At 50.0% G+C, this 23,971-nt stretch overlaps 1 protein-coding gene across 1 annotated transcript in view; it reads right to left on the bottom strand.

The window, feature by feature from the left end:
* Window positions 1–12,212: 12,212 nt before the first annotated feature.
* Window positions 12,213–23,971, bottom strand: part of TOP6BL (TOP6B like initiator of meiotic double strand breaks) — a 2,412,394-nt gene continuing 2,400,635 nt past the window's right edge. The window contains exons 15-16 of the mRNA XM_085627714.1: window positions 13,138–13,337; window positions 12,213–12,242 (exon numbers count right to left, since the gene is read on the bottom strand). Coding sequence (XP_085483840.1) covers window positions 12,213–12,242; window positions 13,138–13,337 — 230 coding nt within the window. The remainder of the gene's footprint in view (window positions 12,243–13,137; window positions 13,338–23,971) is intronic.

The raw sequence follows: 23,971 nt of genomic DNA, 5'->3' as shown, positions 1-23,971 counted from the left end.
ATCCCATTACTTAAATTTACTAACCACAAATTGATAACTGGTCCAGATTATCGTATGCAGCTGGATGAACATCCAGATAGAGATTACAATTACATCATTATAAAATTATACAAGCCAATATATACCCCTAAGAGTTTGTGTACATGAAGGTATCTCGAGAATTCGGCATGTATTTGCTATAAGTCTTACATTTTCTAAACATATGAAAATGTAACAGTTTTAGAGCAGTGTTTGAAGGGAATCAAGTAGAATAATTGGCAGCACACTTTCCCCATCATTAAAACTTCTATTGCTTGGATTTTCACCTAATATTTCTCAAGAATTTATTGGAGTTGTGTTCTTCATGACTGTGACGGCCAGACTCTGCACGGCATGATCTTGGCTTGATAAGGATACCCCAAATATATCCTTCTGGTTTTCACAATTTCTCAAGATATGTCGAATTGGAATCATCTATTATTCAAAATAATCTAGGGAGATGTCAATTAAAGAATTAAAGTAAGTTTGTGAACAGATTATTACTTGGATGCAGTTGCTTTCACCTTTACCAACAACAAATTTAAAATGTTTATGTCCTCTGCTATTTATGCTCACCAGCATTTATGCACTGACACTCACTTATTTTCTGTAACTCATAGTTATATCTTTACAAATAAATAGTCTATAAATGTGAATTGTATTGCATTGTATATATTTGTATTATATTATTTTCTGTAAAACCTATGAAGAGGAAGCCAAAAACAAGCTGAATATAGCTGCTAAAATGTATACTAAAGCCAAGCACAAAACCCGGTTGGACTACTATTCCAATATAATTGCTAATTCTTAAAACTCATCCTAGCTCCTGTGCAAGTGTCTGTCTCTAGGGTTCTCTCTATGTCAAAATGTGAAGACATTTCAAAATTCTTCTATGATAAGATAGCCAACATATACTCCTCTTTGGCTGTTTCTGGAGAACCAGGGCAGGGATTAGACATAAACAGCTACCAAAGAGGTGATATAAGCTAATCTCATGAATTTAATCTACCGAAGTTCAAATTATTAGATCTTGTAACACTTGAATCCCTTTAGATTCCTTAAGATCTGGCTCCCCTCGAGATCCTCTTCCACTGGAGCAGATAAGAAAGATTAATCTGTGTTGTATCCTTCCTACTTCTGCTCTTGATCTCTTCTTTAAGGAAAGTTAACTTTCCTTCATCAGGCAACACGCCATGGCTGTCCTTCTATTCAAAAAACCTATTTCAGACCCCAATATTTGGACAAACTATCGCCCATTTTGCTCTTACTGATCTGTGCCAATATCGTAAAAAAGCATGTTAACATCCAGCTTTCTTGCTACTTGGAGTCTTCTGGTCTGTTGCATCCCTCTCAGTCAGAATTTCGTTCTCGTTTGCTCTTTTGGGTGCAGTAGAGCACCTCAAGAAACAACTTGATCTTGGGGTGCAGTGCTGCCCTTATTCTTTTAGACCTTAATACTGCATTTGACATGGTATCTCATCCGGTTTTATTTCTGAAACTGTTAGATATTGGCATTACTGTCCACTCCTGGATCTCATTATTTTTGCAGAATCAAATTTTCTGGTGTTTTTCAAAACATATGACTCATCTATATTCTCCGTTTGGTGCAGTGTGCTGCAGGGCTCATCACTGAGCCCTACATATTTTGTATATCTATATTAGGCCCCAGGCTGATTTAGTTGAAGGCTTTGGCCTGTCACTTTTAAAGTACTCAGATCATTGTAATACTGAGTGCAGAAATCTTCACCTCTGTCTTGCAGAAGATTCAAGATGGATAAGACTCAATTTTCTCAAGCTGAATGGTAAAAAAACAGAGGTGTTGGTGGTGGGTAATCAACCCCATCACTGAGGCCCTCATTGGTGACCCACTGATCTTGGGCCTTTCCCCACTCCTTGTAACCCAGTCAAGAGCCTAAGCTTTTGGCTGGATCAATGGCTCCTTATGGATGTTCACATTTCAAAAATTGCTGCCCACTGTTTTTGGATACTTAAATGTCTTAAGAAAATTGTTTAGCTCCTGCCCATGTCTGCACATAAAACTGTGGTTTAGGCTCTGATTTCATCCAGGTTGGATTATGGAAGCATGTTTTATTTAGGTGCTCCCAAAAAATCCTAGAGTCTTCAGATTGTACAACATTCTGAGGCATGGTAGCTGTGCCACATGCCCAGGCATCTATCTGCAGTCACTTAGCTCCACTCTCTTCATTGGCTGATGATAGAGAAACGCATTCATTTTGAAGATTTAAGCATAGGGCTTTGTACAGTGGTGGTCTTTCTTATTTTAGAGCACTGGTACAATGGTATTCCCCTAACTGACCTTTACTCTCAGGAAATAAGTTCCTAACTATTATGCCTCGCTACAAATGTTTAAGACAGGGAGGCAGGACTTTTGTCAACTTGGTCCTACTCTATGGAACTTTCTTCCATTAACAATTGAAACATGCGGGGGCGTGGCTTGGCGAGCCACGATGGTGGACGTGCTTTGAGCCGGCTCCCGCCCGCCCGGTACATTCATCTGTCTATTTATCCTGTTTTCCGGAGCTGAGGCGCCCTGACTCTAGGCTGTGGGGTGTGACCGGCAGCGGCAGCAGCCCGAGTAATCCTGGAGGTCTGGAGTCCCCTGTGAGCCGCCGAATGAGCGTATGGCGCGTCTGGCTTGGTGCGGCGGTGTGAGCCGCGGCCTCCAGTGAGCGGGGAGGCGGGGCTTGGCCTTCGCGCATTGAGCAGCGGCGGGGACCCACATTGAGCCTAGCAGTCGCCGGACGGGGTGCGAGCGGCTGGCGGTGGAGCGGTGCCCCGAGGCAGAGGAGACAGCCCAGCCTGGAGGGGTCCTGTGGTGGCTTCCTGGAGCGCCCTTGCCCGGAGGGGCATACGAGGCGGTAAGGTGCGGTGAGTGACCCGGCCAGGCTGTGGGCCCCACGTCAGCGTCGCTCTCCGACTCCTTGTACACCGTTTCCCCCCTGCACCAGTGATCGGGGGTTCGGCGGCCGGTTCGGGTTGCAAGGGGAGAGGGGACCTGTTGGGGGCTGCCGGGATGGACCGACAGTGATCTGGCCCAGACAGGGCGGGCTGCAGCATTCTTGACCCCTGAGACAGTGTGGCCTGACCCAGTCGACCTGCTGGGCAGGTGCAGACGTCACGCCCCCTCCGGGGCATTATCCTAGAGGTGGCGCCTGGAACCTGTTGGTGGCGATTGGGCCTAGTCCAGTGAAGGCCTGTGGCACACGGATCGGGAGGCGGCGGTATGGCACCTGGGGCGGGGAGGCCAGGACCCTCTCCCTATAGCTCCTACCAGACGGTTGGCGCTCTTGACTCTCCTCAGGGGCAGCATCCCGGAAGCGGCGTTGTAGGTGGCAGAGGAGACTTACCGTTGGGCCCGTCTGGTCTTGCACGGCTGTGGCCTGGGAGCGGGGTCTGAGACGATGACCAAGGACAAGCATGGTGGAAGCGCGGCAAAGCAGGGGCCGATAGACAAATTCACGGGCCCGGGCACGGCGGGGGCGGCCGCGGGGGGCTCCTCGGCCGCGACGCCGGATAACGCTGCTCTCCTGGCAGCTATAACGCAATCCCGAGACATGCTAGATGCCAAGATTGGGGCAGTTGGGTCGGATGTGATGCTGCTGCGCCAGGATCTGCGCAATGCGGTTGCCCGCATCACAGAGACTGAAACTAGGGTGTCGGGGTTGAGGATGAGGTGGCGACGCTGAGGAAGCAGGTTGCGGCCTTGGAGTTGACCCAGCGGGGTCTAGCGGGCAGTGTCGAGGATGCAGAAGGGCGGGCCCGCAGAAACAACTTGGGCTTTGTGGGTTTTCCGGAAGGCTGCGAGGGGAGCGATTTGGAGCGCTTTCTTTCCCAATGGCTGGAGGTCTGGCTCCCGCCTGAGTCGCTGTCCCGCTGTTTCGTGGTGGAGCGGGCACACCGGGCGCTTATCCAGAAGCCGCCAGTGGGTGCCCGTCTGCGGCCAGTCATCGCTAGAATCCTTAATTATCATGACAGGGATGTAATTCTCCGCCAAGCCAGAGAGAAGGAGCCTCTTCACTTTGACAACTCCCGCATCCTCGTCTTCCCGGATTACATGCGCATGGTCCAACAGCAGCGGCAATCTTTCCTGGCGGCTAAGGCTCGGCTGCGAGAACTTCATCTCTCATACGCTCTTCTCTATCCAGCTCGACTGAGGGTTGTCTATGAGACCCGTACATTGTTCTTTGATTCGCCGGAGGAAGTATTCAAATGGACGGATGAGACAGTAAAGCTGCGCCCCCATACACCCTGGGGGAGTCAGACTCGTCCCAGAATGAGGCGTCAGGAAATAATTTGCAGGGATTATCGAAGAGACAATGGCGATCCAGATCCTGCCGTCGCAATAAGTCCGGGGGGGCCCTGCATGGGGTTGGCTTGGTGACTGGTCGTCCGCCGTCTGGGTCCTGAGGGCCCGGGAGCTACCTGGGTTCGAGTTATGCTTGCTTTGCCTCATGTGACAGCCTTCGGCTGTTTCATCTTCCTCTGTGCGTGAGGTTGCCTTGGCCCCGGAGAATGTTGTGAAGGGCAGATACCACCGTTGCAGGTTGCGGGTGGGGATTCTATGTTTTAGTTGTGGGAGGCAAGTTGGAGATCCTTTGGTCGGGAACTCCTGAGGTCCACGGTTGGGGCCTTGGGATGTCTCTCACCGCGACAGGTACCGTGTGAGGTATGGGGTGGGGGAGACGGGGGTGCGGGGTTGGTTGGTTAGTCGGGGTTTTAGTTTGGGTGTTGACCGCACTTTTGTACAGAACTGGGCATGGGCAGCGGCAGACATCGGAGTCTCTTCGTTGCTACCATACTATTGTCATACCTCCCATGGCGGCGGATTCCCGGGGGGCTAGTGGGCGATTGGTCACAGTGTTGAGCTGGAATGTCCGGGGCGCCCTGGACAAGATCAAGAGGGGGGCTATCCTGCAATATGCAAAGAGGGCCGCTGCTGATGTACTGCTCCTACAGGAGACGCACCTTTTGGGGACGAAAGTCCTGTGCCTTCAGCGCTATGGCTATACACAAGTGTTTCACTCGGGGTTTGTTCAGGGCTTCAGGGGCGTAGGCATATTGGTACACAAACGGGTCCCATTCACGCATCATCGGACTTGGACAGACACACATGGGAGATATATCTTCGCTCAGGGGTAGATAGGGGCAGAACAGGTCGTTTTTGGTAGTGTGTAGGCCCCCCCCCCCTTTGTCCTGGACATTTGCTGAACAACTTATGGCGCTCTGGGCGGACATCACGGATGTTCTGGGGATTAAAGGAGGGGACTGGAATGACGTGATGGATCTCTCAAGAGACCGACAGTCCGGGGGCCAGGGGCGAGGGGAGGGTGGGCCTACGAAACTCAATGCACTGGTCGGTGGCCTAGCATGGGTGGATGCCTGGCGGCGCCGCCACAGCAATGCCCGTGAATACACTTACCTGTCTGCAGTACATGGCTCCTTCTCCCGCCTCGACTACATTTTCCTCTCTGGGGCCGCGGTGTCCCGAATGGAGGAAGCGGAGATACTTACGCGAGGTCTTTCGGATCATTCCCCAGTGTCTGCTGTCTTCCAGATGGGGGGCGCTGGGCGGCCATTCCGTTGGCGGCTCTCGATGTGGCACCTGCAACAAAATGACTACAGGGCACATATGACTACTACATTAGATCAATACTTGACACTGAATGTGGGATCCGTGTCCGGGGCGGACATGTTGTGGGAGGCGTGGAAACCGACACTACGCGGGGCTGATATCTCATACTGCGCAGCAGCCCGCCGCAAGCGCCGAGAGGGGCTGGTTCAAGCGGAGGCTGAGGTTGCGGAATTGGAGCGTAAGGGCCGGGAGGATGGGGGAGAGGTGACTCGCCGGCAGCTACTCTACGCACAGCAGACGTACGGTTCTCTTTTGCTCGACGAGGCACATCAGGCCTGGTTAGCCACTAGGAGCCGAATATACCAATGGGGCGATAAATCGGGCGCGATGCTGCACAGGTTGTGCCAGGGCAAATTTCATACCCAGGATCTCCCAGGGATCGTAGGTCCGGAGGGCACACCTCTTGCGGACCCGGGTGCGCTCGCTAATAGTTTCGCTGCATACTATGCAGGCCTGAAATAGCCCCAGTGAATGTCTCACGGAAACGGACATAGAGCGGCTTTTACGTGATCACCCTATCACGGCTCTATCAGAGACGGCGCGGACTAAACTGGATCTCCCGTTTACGGTGGAGGAATTCGGGGAGGTGCTGGGTGGCCTCAACCTGGGCAAGGCCCCGGGCCCAAATGGGTTCCCGAGCGAGTTCTTCAAGAAGTATTTCCTCCAATTAGGTCAACATTATAAGGCGGTGGTGGAGGAGGCTCGGGACTGTGGGCTGTTACCTCGGGACTGGAGGCATGCGGAGATTGTGGTGTTCCACAAATCAGGCAGACCCCCGGGGGAACATGCCTCGTATCGTCAGATTTCCCTCCTTAACGTAGAGGCAAAAATGTTGGCGAAAGCCCTGGCCAACTGCCTCTTGCCATATATTACCTCCTTGGTTCACCCGGACCAGGCAGGTTTTATGCCATCCCGCGCAACGCGGCATAACATTCGGCGGGCCCATGTTGCGATCGCCGCTGTGCAGCGGTTGGGGGTTCCAGCAGCCTTGTTGTTGGCGGATATGGATTGTGCATTTGACTCCCTTAGCTGGCGATATCTGTTCCTGCTGCTGAAACGCTTGAATTTTGGTCCGCGGTTCATATCCTACGTGACGCTTCTATACACGGAGCTTACGGCTTCGGTTAGGGTAGCAGAGGCAACCTCAATGACATTCCCCGTACGACGTGGAACACGCCAGGGGTGCCCCCTGTCCCCCTATTTATTTGCCCTGGCCATGGAACCCTTGGCAAACTGGGTGCGGATAGAGGCGCAAATCTCCGGCTTTGAGTGGGAGAATGGACTGTTCGATCGCCTAGCTCTTTATGCGGACGACGTCTTATTTTTTCTAACAGATCTTGACCGCACGGGGCCCCGGCTACTCCGTATTATGCAGCTCTTTGGAGAGACTTCGGGTCTTTTCATGAATCCCCAGAAGTCTACCCTGTGGGTATTGGGGGGTCTGACTCAGTCGCAGGGGTGGGCCTCCACGGTGCGGATAGCTGCGGGGGGAATTAAGTATTTAAGGGTGTTCTTATCAGCTACCCCAGCGGTTTCCTGGGAGCGTAATGTGGTGCCCGTATGGGATCATTTCTGCCAAGACATCAAATTGTGGGCCCGCATGCGGGTGGCCCTGCGGACGTGTTTCCTATCAACCTACGAGGGGGGGCTGGCCACGTCAGATATGCTTTCCTACTACCAGGCCTCCCACCTGCTGGTCCTGAACGAGTGGTGGTATGGGGATAGGGGGGATCCGGCCTACGCGGTGGAACAGCGACTTATGGCCCCACATACACTACATACCCTGCTATACTCCGCCCCATATCGGGCACTGTTGCCACCGGTGACGCAGGTAGTTTTTCAGATTTGGCGCCAAGCGCTGACACGAACTGGTTGGTGGAACACGCTCACGCGGGAAGCCCCCCTGTGGCACAATGGGTGACTACCACAGGTGGCGACCCTGTCCAGGTTTGAAGGGTGGGATCGGATAGGGATCTCCACCATAGGCGATGTGGTACGGGGGTGCACCTTGAAGTCCTTTCAAGATCTACAACAAGAATTTAGCATGCCCCGGACACAGTTTTATAGATACCTCCAATTCCGCCATGTGCTCTCCCCCAGCCTAGCGGGATTGGATTCCATAGCTGAGTTTAGCCCCGTGGAAGCGAAGCTCTTCATGGGGGACCTCCAAGAGCGGAAAATTTCCAAGATATACCGAACGCTCGTCATTCACAGCTCCCCCTCGCTCCAGTATCTAAGGGGGAAATGGGAGGGGGATGTTGGTCCCCTCGATGAGACGGACTGGATGGAGGCGCTGGCCTCGCCTCGGGGGGCAGCCATAGCCATTCGACTACGCCTTATTCAATTTAAATACTTGCACAGGGTTTATTTTACACGTAGGAGGCTGTGGCAGGCGGGGCTGATCGCATCTCCGGAGTGTCTCCGATGTGGGCGGGAGGAGGGTTCCTTCATTCCCACGGTGTAGCTCTGTGTTTCATTATCCCGTTTCTGGAGAGGGGTGCTGTCCTGCCTATCTGAGGTGCTGGGCTGGGATCTTCCCGCGGACCCTAAGCTGACACTCCTGCACGTCATGGCTGATATTGGAGGAAACATATATAAGAGGCACCTGCTACTGTTGGGACTCACGCTGGCCAAGAGGGATGTCGCCCGGGCATGGAAGGCTCCGGTGGCTCCCTCTCTAAATGTGTGGAAGAGGGGTCTGGACTTTAGCATGGATTTGGAGTTCCCTATATTTGCAGCCAGGGGGTGTCCACGTAAACATTATAAGATATGGAAGCGTTGGGCTGATTACAGTGGTATCCCCCTGGAGCCAGTCCTGGAGGAGCGGGAAGAGGGGTCCCTTTAGTTCCCCTGGGGAGGGAGGGCTTAGTTTGGGCCCGGGGTCAGAATTGTCTAGTCTATGCTCATGCAGGATGTTGCTTGTTGGTCATTGTTTGGTGCGGTCGGGGGGGATCCGGGAGTTGGTGGGGGGGGGGGGTTCGGGGGTTTGGTTTTCATATGAAGTGCCTTTTCATTTATTTTTCTAATGTAAAACGTCAATGATATTATGTTTGTAATGCTTCGGCAGGTACCTCTGGGGATTTCAGGGGCCTGCAATTTATGTGTATAATTGACGAATAAAAACTATTTGAAAAAAAAAAAAAATTGAAACATGCATCTCTTTTCTGGTCTTCTGTAAGCTGCAGAAAACCTGACTCTTTTAGGCAACTCTGTCCCTTCCTTCTCCTCAGCGCTGGGAAACTCTGTTTGAGTAATCACGCGCTTTAGAAATACGTTGATTGATTTATTGATTAATTGATCTTTTGCAATATAAAAAATAAATAAAAAAGAATGAGGTTATGTGGTTGGAGATTGTTGCAATTCAAATAGGCTGAAGGAGGTCAAGAGGAAAGACTACTATATTGCTATGGGGCTAGATTTATTATAGATGCTCATTTGTTTTAGTGTCCTTTTCTCAGGCCATCTCCGAAATCTTTTATATAAGTGTACCCCTGCTATATTTAGCAGTAATTACTAGAAATCAGAATCCTGGCTTCTAGCCCTACTTAATTCAATTTCCGAGACTTGTGAAAGAAAGCAGGTCATATTTTTTCCGGGACATGCTAGAAATCAGTTGATTTCATCTTGAATTATTGATGGTATGCAAAAGGGTGAGTTCACTTCCTTAGTTAAGATGTTGAATTAGAACTAAGGCCTCCTAATTCACTTTTTGAAAATAGAAAATGGGGAAGAGCTTTATGGACGTCTTCTATGGTTTCCTGGGCAGCTACTGATTAGTATGCATCCATGGATATTGTTACTGGTGTCTCCTAAAGTTAGATATCATTGCACTCCAACGGAATAACAATTCTGCCATTTCTAAGCATGAAAAGGTGGTGGTAGCAGTTTTGGAATTAAGATACAGTAAGACACAGTAATCGCATGCAAAAGACAACCTGTGGTCGGAACCATTATTTATAAAAAAAAGAAAACACCTTAGTTTACATGTAGTAAAAGTGTAGCACAATAAACAAGAAAAGCCACCTTCTGTGGCAGAGATACATCCACATTTGTTTGTTATGTTCATCACTGAAGGAACTTACCACAAATACCTCAACTCTCCTTACCAGAACTGTAACTTTCCTTTACGCTAGCTAAAAAAATCTACATTTTGTAATATTAATAATCTTTTTGTGATTTATTGTGTTCTGTTTGCCAATAAATCCACATCTGATAGGTTTAAAAAGATCTGTGTGTTATTGGCAAGTAAGAAATCCAGTAGCCATTTCCAATTCTTATGAGTGAAGCAGGGCAGGAATGACTATGCGATATTAGAGACCCGGCATTCCTTCCTACAGATTCTCCTGTAAGTCGTTCACTCTAAATGAAACTTTAGATGCAATCCAGGTCCAGAAATCCGGCAAATCCCCTGGTTTGGTTAGAATCCAAGCAGATTTATTCCAGAATGAACCCCAGATCTGGGGACCCTACATAAATTCCTTGTCAAATGCATTAATGGCTGGAGCACAAATCCCAAGGTCTTGGAAAGGAGCAGAAACAATCCTTATTTAAAAAAGGGTGTTAAATCCGGTTAAATCCGCAATGGGAAATTATAGACCAGAAAGTCTGATTAACAATATTCAGAACATCTACAGCATGCAATTCCTATCTAGGCTTTGGGACTGGATTTCCCAAGCCAAAGTGTTATCTCACTTACAGGCAGGATTTAGATCCAACATTAGCACCATAGACCAGATTGTCCAATTTCTGTTCATTAAGTGGAAGGTAGTAGACATTGATAGGGGTTTGCAGTATGTTGCCTTTGTAGATCTGCGAGCTGCAGTCAATCTTCTTCCTAGAGCAAAACTTTGGGAGGCTCTGCACAAGATCGGGATCCCCCACGGACTACTGTCTCTGATATAGGCATTATACACGAAAAACGTTTGCGAGAGCTAGGTGTCGCACTGCAGGGGAATTGACGGAAGACTTCCAATCACTAGAGGTGTTAGACAAGGGTGTATTTTGGCCCCCTCACTTTTTCTCTTGTACATAAATGGCGGCATTCCCTATCTCTGAAACTATAAAAATGACTCCCCGAAGGTGAAGTATTATAAAATACTGTGTTTCCTTTTCGCAGATGACGCTTTGTTACTATCAAAAACTCCTCATGGTCTATCTACCTCTTGGATGAATGTAAAACTTTTTGTTTAGATCACAGCTTGGAAATGAACAAAAATAAAACCAAGTACATGGTCTTTAGTAACAGGGGAAAAATACACAAGAGTAAGGTATTCTTAGGGGGGAACACTGGATAGGGCACATGAATTTGACTATTTGGGCGCAAGACTGGAAGACTCCCATAGATGTGTAGCACATATACAGTAAAGTGTCATAACTCTAAAGCAAATAACTTGGTCAATGTTAAGATTTGCCAATAGATAACCCACTCTTGCTATCTCCCCACGTTTGGAGATATATGATTCAAGCCTGTGGTGGGGCTATGTATTGGTCAGATTTATTGGGGTACTGTAATCTTAACACCCTTGAAAAAGTTGAAAGTTTCTTTATGAAGACCCTCTTTAGACTCACCATTGTGCCAACTCTGCCAATTAAATTCGACCTACACCTAAGAATTATTTCTGACATTGCTAAGCTGAGACCTATCCAATATTGGCTATGGCTCTGGACCAATGTAGATCTAGGTCCCTATACTGATTGTATTCGAATTTTATTAGATGACCACCATGCTGGGTAGATCCCCTGTCTTGCCTATAATAAAGATTTGTTATTCAAGTTAGGTCTGGAAGGTTTCTGGCTACAGCCCACTGCATTACCCAAAGGTGCTCGGGAGAAGCTAAAAAGGTCCTACTGAAATTAAGTATTAGACATAAAACTTTCTGCTGTTTCTCCTGGTACTCTGGTAGATTCCTTTCTGATGTTCAAATGTGCACCTGGGTATGAGCAATACCTGAATATTGTTATCATCACTGCAGCCCATGCACTTTATGTTGAATTCAGATTAGGCATATTACCTTTGGCTACTTTTACCTATTCCTGGATGAAAAAGGAAGAAATATTAAACGTGTGTCCGATCGGTGGCCAAGTTCCAGAGAATATTGAACCTGTGCTAATTTTTAGTAAACAATGCACCCTTTGTAAACTTCTTGGGTTTATGCACCCCCATACAAATCTTACACTATGTAAAGCCAACACCAGAGACTGTGTGGTATATTCAATTGCTAGATACCTGTCGCCAACATGGTCGACTGATTTTTAAATTAGCACTTTCAGGTATACTTAATGCACTCCCTCGATGGTTTTTATGATTGGTTTTGTACCCTTTTATCTAGGTGCTCACTTGTCCTCTTTGTAAATCATTTTAGTTTTGGGATGTTTTATTTGAATTTATTTTATCATTTTTTAATATAATATTATGGATCTGAAAAAAGTTATGATGCGATTTGTATTGTTGGACCACAATTTCCTACACAACATAGTTTTACTTAGAAATAGTTTTCCGGAATGAATTTGCATGGTTTAACACATTACAATATTTAAATGTTTATACTGTACCTTTTATCTTTTTATTTAACTGAAATAAAGGAAATATGATGATGACTATGCAGAATACACTGAATATTTGCCAACTAAGGTTGCTTCTGTTTTCCCCATCAGTGGACCTTTCAAACCCCTGTGGCTTAGAGCAGTGGTTCTGAACCTTTTGACTTCTGTAAACCCTTACTTAATCATTACTAGAATCGGGGGACCCCACTGCATCAATATTGGAATCCGGGCACCCCAGCCTAAGCAATCTCTATTATTGGAAATGCGAAACGATACTCAAAATTATGGAAAGAAGCATTCATTAATCTACACAAATAATTAAATATTTGATTCAATTCACAAACAAACATAAAAAACAACCTTTTAACTTTACTGGGAGGGTTTAAATGCTTCTAAAATCAACTGAAGCCATCCATCATACATGCTAGTTTCTATTTGATGCACTTGCACTCCTCTCACAAATCAATCTGAGGATACCAACTTAACCCCTTCAGTGCCCATGACGAGCTGGACTCGTCATGGGCCGCGGTGGCGCTGTGCCCATGACGAGTCCAGCTCGTCATAGACCCCGCCCGCTAATGCAACGGCCGGCACTGGGCGGGGAAAGGGGCGGGCACTGAAGGGGTTAATTTTTAGCCTCCAATTTCAAACTCCTTCACATTTATGGTACATTTAAAAAGTTTTGGTTTTACACTTTGCTTATTTATTGATATGCACTTTATAATTCTGCTGGTATTGTTTTCTTTTCTTAGCACTTGCAGACCGCCTGATTAGATGGCGCCAATCTCCAAGTTTCCAAGACCACAGTTTAAGTGCCATTGGTTTAGGGAAAGCCTTTGTGAGCAAAGCTTTTGCTACTCAAAATCACCAGTGCAATTGTGCAGTGTATTTTATGCAAAAATTGTACATTATGGCAAACATACCTGATCTTGATTGTTTATGCCATGCTGGTGCCTCTCGGTTTCAACTCGGAATGGATTCTCTTTGCATTCATTAGACCTTAAATCACAATACCGCAGGAAGACATCTGATTCAAAATGGTTGTCCGGGCCATCCTGTAGATTTGTCATGCATTCATCTTCTATCCCTTTACTCATTTTGCTGTTCTCATTTATGTTTATCTCTAAAAAAAAATGACCAGTATAAATGTATGATGCAGCTAAGGCATGCCACATTTATTGTTTTGGAGGCTGCATTTGAATGTCATAGTATATTAACTTGTTGCCGCAAACTGGTAATCTCCTATGTTCCACACATCTGCTTAGTCACCATACAAATGCAGAACTTCTACTGTTGATGAGACAGTAAACGAGGATGTACAGTTTTATTGGTTTTTAGGCCTAAGACACCAAGAACATTTCTCATTGAGAAAAAAGACAACCAGTTGTCCAGAATGTCGTCCACCAAAGGTTTAAATCACAGCTTGGCTTTGTTTTAAGCATGTTGCATATGGAAGTTGTTACAAAACCAGTTTACTGTGACTTTCCAAGGTTGTCAATCTTTCATGATTTGGAATCATTTTGGGACACTCCTTTGGATCTAACGACATCCCATATCATATATTCCTACCAGTCTACTCTATCAGGAGCCTTGGTTGGCATTTATTTCTAAACTACCTTTACTCAGTGTGTTACATGTGACTCTAGTGCAGTGGTTCAAACCTTAATTTTTGGTAAAATATGCACTTGCATCCCTGAGAGCAAGAGTTGGGCAACTTGACATGTGCCGATAGACAAATTAAGCTCAGACGTGCCGGATACTGAAGAGATCCATACTGGTTTACCTGGGAGTAACCTCATATTTTTACAGTTCACTAATTTACAGATTTTGGAATGGGAAGAAAATTAAATAAAACACCACCCCCAGCAGGCGGATCTCTTTGTTTTATTTCAAAGGTATAAGCAGTAGCCACTTTAAAGTTATCATCCATCATTCTGGGAAGACTTATATTTGGGATGCCCACACAAGGGGCCAAAGTAAAGCGTTTTCTCATCCATATGCCCAGGCAAAGGGTACCAAGTAGGAGAGTCAGAGGGTGCGGTAGAACTGTCAATATTCAAATCAGTCGCATAATATTTAGGGTGTATCACAAGAAGGGAAGTAAGTACACTGTGTAACATAGCATAAGGTGTGCTGTTCAGCTTTTGCGATATTTGTATCTCCTCATACATTAGTAAGGGGACGAGGAAGTATGATAAATGTGTATGCCTTATTTATGCATGGTAGATTATTGTGTAAAATTGTTTCGTCCTTCTCATCCTGAATTTGTATGGGTTGCTTGTAATGTTAGGAGATATGCTTGGATCTAGGTACAGAAAGAGGCAGAGTCCTGGAAAGGACTTATGGTTACATAATTGAAAGGCATACAAGTGTAGAAGAGAAGTAAAGCGACTAATGCAATGGTGATGTATATGAAGAGGAATGTCAATATGTTTCAAGTGAGTATATAAATGAGAAATGATTCAACATAATGCAAACTAACATTTCATTTATGTAAAATTTGAAAGTCTCTAATTTATTTCAACCCAATTCTGTACAAAGAAAATAGAAGAAATCATGAACATTTTGTTTCAAGAACATGAAGATGCCACAATGGAAGTGTCTGTATTATATCTCAAGACCATACAGAACTCTGTGGCTAGACACATTCTTGACCTCCTCAAGCGGACCCACATCACCCCTAACATCAGGAAGCTTCACTGGCTCCCCATACAGAAAGGATGACACTTCAAGATGCTGATCCACACATACAAAGCCCTACACATCCAAGGACCAGCATACATCAACTACTGCCTGAACTTTCACCAACCATCCAGACTCCCATCGCCTCGCTCACACCCCTCACATACATCGAAGCCACAACAGCAGACGCTCCTTCTCCTATTCATGGCCAGGGCCTGGAATGACCTCTCTCTTCACCTCCGGACCTCACCCTTGCTGCTGGAATTCAGGAAAGAACTCAAGACCTGGCTGTTTGACTGAGCCCCTGCAGCTAGATTCTCAGTGCCTGGATATTCTCCAGGGTGATTGGCCGCCTATACAAATCATGTTTGTTTGATTGATTGATTGATAAGCGTATGGTAGTGAAGAGGACTGTATGCAAATCTGACCATGTTGCAAGTGGCACCAAAAACAATGATGCGGCCTAGCCCAACTGTTCTTCAATTGTCTCCATATAATAAATAGTAATGTTTATATATACTTATTACAAACAATTTGAATCATATGAGCGTCTTGTACTTTTTTCAGAAAGCCATCAACATAATACATCACCGGAAGGGCAGTCAGTGAAAAGGGCATCTTCAGGCACATGCATCAATCTAGGATTTTGCGAGTCCTTAATTGCGAATATTAAGGATTCGCAATTAAGGACTCGCAAAATCCTATGCATGTAGGAATCGCTATAATAATAGCGATTCCTACACATTCCTTATTTGCGACTCGCAAATTGCGACTCACAAATAAGGAATAGCTTCCCATTCATTCCTATGGGCCTACGGGCCCATAGGAATGAATGGGGAATTGCTAGCGCAATTTGCGAGTACCAATAGGTATTCGCAAATTGCGCATGCAATTTCAATGGTGCAAGGGTGTCAAAAGGACACCCTGTTGCACCCCTGAAATTGATCTGTGCACATATGTTGCGCACACACATATCCCAAGGACATGTGTGTGTGTAACCTACAACTTTGAAAAATGCACTCTAGTGCATTTTTCAAAGTTTTCGCTTTTTACTATGTGGTATGATTCCACGGTAAATAGCGGGCCCAAATAGCGAAATCACTATTTTTAAAGGCATCTTGCATTGCATTTAAGGAATCGCAATTTGCGGTTCCTTAAATGCAATCGCAATTTAAGAAATCTCAAACAGTTGTGATTTCTTACATTGCAAGTGGCAAGTTATTTCATGCCTCGCAAAAGCTATTTCTGCGATCACAAACGGATGATTTTTGAGATTGCAAAAAGCTTTGATGCATGTGCCTGATTGTATTTTGCAGTTAAAGGAGTACACCTCAGTTTCCATTTCTGCTATGTATACGTTTTGGAAATGTACACTACAAAGAATATCACTTAGTATAAGACAAGTGTAAATGCTATACCAAAGACTAAGGCCTCGTTTAAGAGTCCTCAATAAATTCTGATAGTTGCCATAAGCACTAAAGATCATGTGTTATGCTTTATTTCTTGGGCAATACTTAGAATTGGCAATAATACTGAGCACCCAATAAATTCTGCACGGATTGTATCGGATGCAATAATTATTGCGTAGGACACTGGGGTCCTGGTAATCGAGGCCAGAGTGTCATTCTTGATGTCAGTATTTTATTTTTTTTTTAAACCGTTTATTGCAATCTCAAGAATATACAAGTATGGGCCTACAACCTTTCGGCCGGCCGCTAGAATGACAGGAGCATATGACATACGTACAAAAACACTTGGCGTTGCAAAGGAGCAAAATAGGAGGTACAAGCGTCGTGGGCCACATCACTCTGACCCCACAATACGGTTTCATTTTATACAAACAACACAAAAACCACACCCGCAAGGCAACCTGCAATCGAAAGTAACAGCACGTGCTCCCCGAATGGGGGACCCCAGCCATCCACAGGAGTCTAAAGAGGGGAAGGGGAACAAATCGAGGACTGGGGGAATTCCGTGCTCAGAGCTAGGGAAAGGAGTCAACTAAGGGGACAGGGCTGGTGAGGCCGCAGGCAGCAGTGGTGGCGCGCAGATACCCCCACGGTAGGCGTTCCAAGGGCCCCATACTTTCACCCATGCCCCAGGCTTACCCCTCGCCACATACACCACCTTTTCTCGGAACATGCACCAATCCATGTGTTCTTTCCAGGCCGACACCGCCGGGGGCCTCTGGGATCCCCACAGTTGAGCAATGTCACGCTTAGCTATCATATATCCCAGAGTCACCCATCGCGTCTGCGGAACCGAGTAGTCAGTTGGTTCCCACACATTCAGCAGGCATCTCCTCGCTTCAGGCAGCAGCTCGACATGCGTAACCACTCGCAGGACCTCATGCACACCACGCCAGAATCGCTCCACCTTCGGGCATTCCCATAAAATATGCAAAAAAGTCGCCAAAGCACCACACCCACGCTTGCACAACCCATCCTCAGCATAGCCCATACGCAGAAGCCTTGGCCCCGTCATGTAAACCCGATGGAGTATCTTAAGCTGGACGAAGCGAAGGCGAGCCGGTATGGCCACCTCCTTCGGAGAGGCCACTGCGGAAATCCAGTCTTCGTCGTCCAACTCCAGCCCGTCGGCAACCCAAGCCTCGCGGAGGCCAGTCAGCAGGCCCGAGCGGTCATTAATCAATTTTTTGTAAATAAGGGAGATCGTGCTGTCCGGAACGTGGCCATCCAGCACTCTATCCTCCAGGGGGGAAGACTCCGGGATGGAGGCGACGTCCGGGAAGACTGAGCCCAGTGCGTGACGGACCTGCAAGTACCGAAAGTATTCACTGCCCTGCAGCTGAAACTCCGTCTGCAGCGCCTCGAATGTTTTAAATCCCCCTCTCGTCCAGAGGTCCCCCACTTTACTGATGCCGATCGTGTCCCACTTCTCGAAGCCCTTCGAGGTCCACAGGGAGCCCAATCTCTCAGACGCGTACAACGGTGATGTCCGGGTCAAACGGTCCTTCCACCCCATAGCTGCGTTAGCCGCGTGCCATACTCGTACCATGACACGCGTAGGTCCCGTCAGGCGGGGGCCGGGCGCGCCAGAGTAGAGCGCTCGATTATAGTCGCCACCAGGCAGGAGCATCTTGTCCATTTCAAATGCCGGGTTTAAGGCGGGCCCGTAAAGGCCATGATTAATTGCAGCTAGCTGGGAGGCCCAGTAATACCGTTTAATATCCGGGAGGGCAATCTCCCCGTCGTACCATGGGAGCGTCAACTTCGCCAGGGCAATACGTGGCCTCCCGTCCCAGAACAGGCGGCGCTGTAGACTCTCCACCTCACGGAAGTAGCGCGCCGGGACTAAATCCATAGCGTTCTGGAGAGCGTACAGGAAGCGTGGCAACGACATCATCTTAAACAATGCCGCCCGGCCGAGCGGCGAAAGCGGCAGGCGCCGCCAGCGCGCGACGTCCTCCTTCAAGCGCTGGAGGGGGGGAAGCAAATTCCTCTCGTAGCGGGCCTCCGGGTCCAGAGTAATGTAAACCCCCAGGTACCGAAACCCCTGTGAGGCAATCTGAATCGGACAGCCCCGCGGGAGGACGGGAGCCTCCCCGGAAAGCACATACACACATGATTTAGCCCAGTTGATGACAAGGCCTGAGTTGCGGCCGAATGAGCGCAAAACATCAACCAGGACAATCAGTGATTTACGCGGGGAGGCTAGGTACAAAAGGATATCGTCAGCGTATAGGGACACGCGGTCCTCATACTCGGGGGTCCAACGGAGACCACGGATGGAAGGGTGCCACCGCAGCCACTCCGCCAGGGGTTCCAAGGCCAGCGCGAACAGGAGCGGCGACAAGGGACAGCCCTGTCGCGTGCCCCGTCCCAGCTCGAATGGGACCGATACTCTTCCATTCACCACCACCTGCGCCAATGGGCCCGAATACAACAATTTGACCCAGCTAATGAACCCCGGGCCAAATCCAAACTTCGCCAGCATAGCCCAGATGTATGGCCACTCGAGCGTGTCAAACGCCATGGTGGCGTCTAAGGACGCCAATATGGCCGGCTCCCGCACAAACGGGACACGCGCGAGCACCCCGTGCAAGCGCCGCAGATTAAGGGCCGTGTTGCGATGGGGAATAAAGCCGGACTGGTCTTGGTGGACCAGATCGCCCACCACGCCGACCAGCCGGTTGGCTAGCACCTTGGCGAGGATTTTGGGCTCCGCATTCAAGAGCGAGATAGGCCGGTAGGATGTAACCCGGTCTCGAGGTCTCCCTTCCTTGTGGATCACCACAATTGTAGCCAGACGTTGGTCCGGCGGGAGGGAGCCCAGCGAGTGGGCCGCCAGGAACATCGCACAGAGGTGGGGTGCCAGTACATCCGGTCGCAGCTTATACAGCTCGATAGGGATGCCGGTCGGGCCCATGGCCTTGCCGGATGCGACCGAGCGTATGGCGAGGGCAATTTCGTCGGAGGTAGGAGCGGCATCTAACGACACCCTGTCCTCCACCGAAAGGGAAGGCAGCGCGATATCCCTAAGCAGGGCATGGGAATCCTCCTCCGAGCAGGGAGAAACCGGGGAATACACCTCGCGGAAATAGTCCGCGAAGCAAGAGACAATGTCTTCTGGCTCGGTGACACGCACACCATCCGTCCTCTCAATCAGCGGGACCACACGACTCGCTCTCTCCTTTTTATCCAACCATGCAAGCAATTTACCAGCCTTATCACCCACATCATACAGTCGCCCCTGTTGCTCTCTATAGAGGCCCCTAGCCGCCTCCGTGACGAGGGCCCTGTAGGCCGCCTGCTTAAGTTGTAGGACATGCAGTGCAGCATCCGTCACCCCTCCCTCTAGATCACCCTCCAATTCAGCGATTTCGGCCTCCACCCGGGTCACCTCCTCCTGCTCGCGCCTCCGGGCATGGGAAATAAAGGAGAGGGCCTCCCCTCTAAGAACTGTCTTGAAGGCTTCCCACAGGGAGATAGCCGAAGGGACGGACCCCGCATTCTCATCGAAATACCGCTGCAAGGATTTAATCAAATCAGCGCGAATGGTGGGGTCGCGCAGGTACCAGGCATTGATTGGAGCTACTCTGCCCTCCCCCCTCGGGAAGACATCAATTTGCAACAGGAGCGGGGAGTGATCTGAAATACCCCGCGCCAAATGGCGCACCTCTCCTACCCTCCCAACATAGGCCGCAGGGACAAGGACATAATCAAGCCGTGAGAGGCTACCATGGGCACCCGAGTGGAAAGTGTACTGCAGCTGCGTGGGATGTTTTAGACGCCAGCAGTCCACCAATCCCAGTGTATCTAAGAAGCCGGACAGCCACGCCTGCGCCCGGGGGAGGTCCCTAGGGGGGTGACGATCCACGGTCCCAGAAACCACCGCATTGAAGTCCCCCCCAACCACCAGAAGCCCCCCCGGAAGGTCAAGGAGGAGGCGCCCTAGGTCTGCAAAAGTCGTAGACTGTAACCCCGGTGGGACGTACACTGAGACAAAGACAACTACTTTACCCTCCACTCTCCCCACTAAGACAGTGTAGCGTCCCCTCTCGTCATGGCGCACCTCATCTATTTCCAACGGGAGCGAGTTCTTCACCATGATGCCCACCCCCCGTGAGCCCGACGTGAAGCCCGAGTGGGCCACCAAGCGATAGCCACGCCGATTCATGGCGCAAAAGGAATTACCAATAAGGTGTGTCTCCTGCAGAAAGACCACATCTGGCGAAAGTCGTTTCAAATACTGCAGGACCACACCTCGCTTAATCCTATCCCCCAGTCCGTTAACGTTCCAGGACAATAAAGTCAGGTCCCTACCCCCCATCACATACAGAAGCCATCATTCGTCCCCCCGAGAGCACCTTAAAAACACCAATACAATAAAGGGTTTGCCTTGCGGTAAAAACGAACAACACCCCACCCCAACCCACCCATCCCAACAGAACTCCCCCCTCCCTGCACCCGTGCATGAGCCCAAACAGCCCCCCCAAAGTGCAGTGTGCCTGTCGCCCCATGAATGATTAAACTAACTAGTCCCCCAGAGGAGGAGGGAGAGCCCCCAAGAGACCCCGTAACACCTCCACAGGAGGGGGACTTAACGAACAGTCAAAAGTGACGACAATACTGTCCAGAGCGAGGCCTACTATTAGTCCCTCAGTCCTGATCCGGCGAGCCCTCCCCTCCAACCGCGCCCCCCCCACCCCCCCGGCCCCGATCCCCGGGCAAGGAGTCCAACCAGTCCCCGGCCGCCTCGGGACGATCAAAAAAGTGCGTGCGGCCATCCACCTCCACCCGCAACTTAGCTGGAAAAAGCATCGCATACTTGATGTTCAGGTCCCGTAGACGACGTTTGACACCGAGAAAGCTCAGTCTCTGCTTCTGGACCGCTGGGGTGAAATCAGGATAGAAGTTTACGTCCACATTGTCAAGTCTGACCGGTCCTTGTTGCCTAGAAGTCTGCAGGATAGCGTCTCTGTCCCGAAAGTTGAAAATCCGGGCAATGAGAGGCCTTGGAGGGGCTCCGGCCTTAGGTCTTCCTCCGGGAACCCTGTGGGCACGTTCCACCGCAAAGAATTTACTCAGCCCCCGGGGCTGGAGATGGGTGAGAATCAGGTCTTCCACAAACAGGTCCGCCGCCGCCTCCTCACGTCCCTCCGGCACCCCGACAATGCGGACATTGTTCCTCCGGGCCCGACCCTCGGAATCCTCCAGTCGACGATCCATCAGGGTGCTCGCCTGGCCAAGCCGGCGCACCTCCTTTTGGAGGGCCGCCACGTCTGCTGTGAGGCCCGAGGTGGTGTGGGCCAAAGAATCGACCCGGTCATTGGTCTTGGATAAATCGGCCCTCACCAGGCCAACATCCACGTGGACCGAGTCAATCCTTTGCGCCAGTGTGTCAAAGTGCTGGTCCACCGAGGCCTTCATCTCGGCGATAGCGCCCATGACATCTCGCAGGGTCAGATCCGCGGGCAGCGCAGGAGCATCAGTCGGGCCCTCAGGGGACCTATGCGGCACCTCGGGAGATCCCTTCTGGAGGGTGTAGCGGTCCATGCTGTTGGACTGATGGGCTGCGCCACGGCGGGTCGATTTCACCTTTGCCCGGTCGCCATCTTGCTTTGTGGACATGGTTCCAGTCCCTAAATCGTGCCGATCACCTCGGAAAAGGCCGACAAACCAGTTCACGGGCTCCGGGGGGGGGCCACCACAGGTCCGCAGGACGGATCACAGCCGGCGGGCCAGCAGGGCACCCCAACGAGGCCACACACCGCACACCGCCCCGCAACCCAACCTCGCCTACGCAGCAAGGAGGGTGCAAAAGCGAAAGTGAAAGTGCGGGGTACGCGAGTCGCCCAGCCCTGCCCGCCGCTGTTGATCACTTTGTCTCCGGATCACCCCGCAACTCCAATCCGGGGGGCCGGCGTGGAGAAGGCCGCAAATCTCAATCGGTGCTCCCGCCGGTGTCCGAGGTCCAATTTGGAACCGGAAAACGGGTGACACCTCAGCTCGGGCTCACCAACACAGTCCCCTCATCTAGGACAGGATATTTTCAGGATTTATGTAGGAGGTCACGGAGGTCCTCGGGAGCCTCGCACCTACGCGGCCATCTTGGTTGCCCGCTAGGCTCCTCCCTTGATGTCAGTATTAAATTTGAATTAGCAGTATCGTGGCATTCTTGAGAAGCAGAGAAGAGGCACTGTCAAGTAAAAAGGAAGATTTTTGGGGCTGATTGCATAACGAGATACACTTTTCACATTACCTTTCTTTGCTTTGATCACATGTGGAATATATGTAAGCTTTTATGAAAGTTGATGTTAAACAACCTTAGTAAATAGGTCAGCTATGACTCCCATCCATGTTGCTTGTTGTGAGTATGCTTCCCTTAGAGTAAGATATGTTAAAAATTAGGGTATGTTCTAATTAAGAGTGTCAATAGTGTCTGATCTTTTTCCTAAAAATGGCATCAACAAATGGATTGCTGAGAGGAGCCTAGCGCGCAACCAAGATGGCCGCGTAGGTGCGAGGCTCCTGAGGACCTCCGTGACCTCCTACATAAATCCTGAAAATATCCTGTCCTAGATGAGGGGACTGTGTTGGTGAGCCCGAGCTGAGGTGTCACCCGTTTTCCGCTTCCAAATTGGACCTCGGACACCGGCGGGAGCACCGATTGAGGTTTGCGGCCTTCTCCACGCCGGCCCCCCGGATTGGAGTTGTGGGGCGATCCGGAGACAAAGTGATCAACAGCGGCGGGAAGGGCTGGGCGACTCGCGTACCCCGCACTTTCACTTTCGCTTTTGCACCCTCCTTGCTGCGTAGGCGAGGTTGGGTTGCGGGGCGGTGTGCGGTGGTGTGGCCTCGTTGGGGTGCCCGGCTGGCCCGCCGGCTGTGATCCGTCCTGCGTACCTGTGGTTGCCCCCCCCCGGAGCCCGTGAACTGGTGTGTCGGCCTTTTCGAGGTGATTGGCACGATTTGGGGACTGAAACCATGTCCACAAAGCAAGATGGCGACCGGGCAAGGGTGAAATCGACCCGCCGTGGCGCAGCCCATCGGTCCAACAGCGTGGACCGCTACACCCTCCAGAAGGGATCTCCCGAGGTGCCGCGTAGGTCCCCTGAGGGCCCGACTGATGCTCCTGCTCTGCCCGCGGATCTGACCCTGCGAGATGTCATGGGCGCTATCGCCGAGATGAAGGCCTCGGTGGACCAGCGCTTTGACACACTGGCGCAAAGGATTGACTCGGTCCACGTGGATGTTGGCCTGGTGAGGGCCGATTTATCCAAGACCAATGACCGGGTCGATTCTTTGGCCCACACCACCTCGGGCCTCACAGCGGACGTGGCGGCCCTCCAAAAGGAGGTGCGCCGGCTTGGCCAGGCGAGCGCCCTGATGGATCGTCGACTGGAGGATTCCGAGGGTCGGGCCCGGAGGAACAATGTCCGCATTGTCGGGGTGCCGGAGGGACGTGAGGAGGCGGCGGCGGACCTGTTTGTGGAAGACCTGATTCTCACCCATCTCCAGCCCCGGGGGCTGAGTAAATTCTTTGTGGTGGAACGTGCCCACAGGGTTCCCGGAGGAAGACCTAAGGCCGGAGCCCCTCCGAGGCCTCTCA

This window comes from Triturus cristatus, chromosome 9, assembly GCF_964204655.1.
Source record: "Triturus cristatus chromosome 9, aTriCri1.1, whole genome shotgun sequence".
Taxonomy (NCBI): Eukaryota; Metazoa; Chordata; class Amphibia; order Caudata; family Salamandridae; genus Triturus; species Triturus cristatus.
This window is presented reverse-complemented; position numbering and strand designations above follow the sequence as displayed.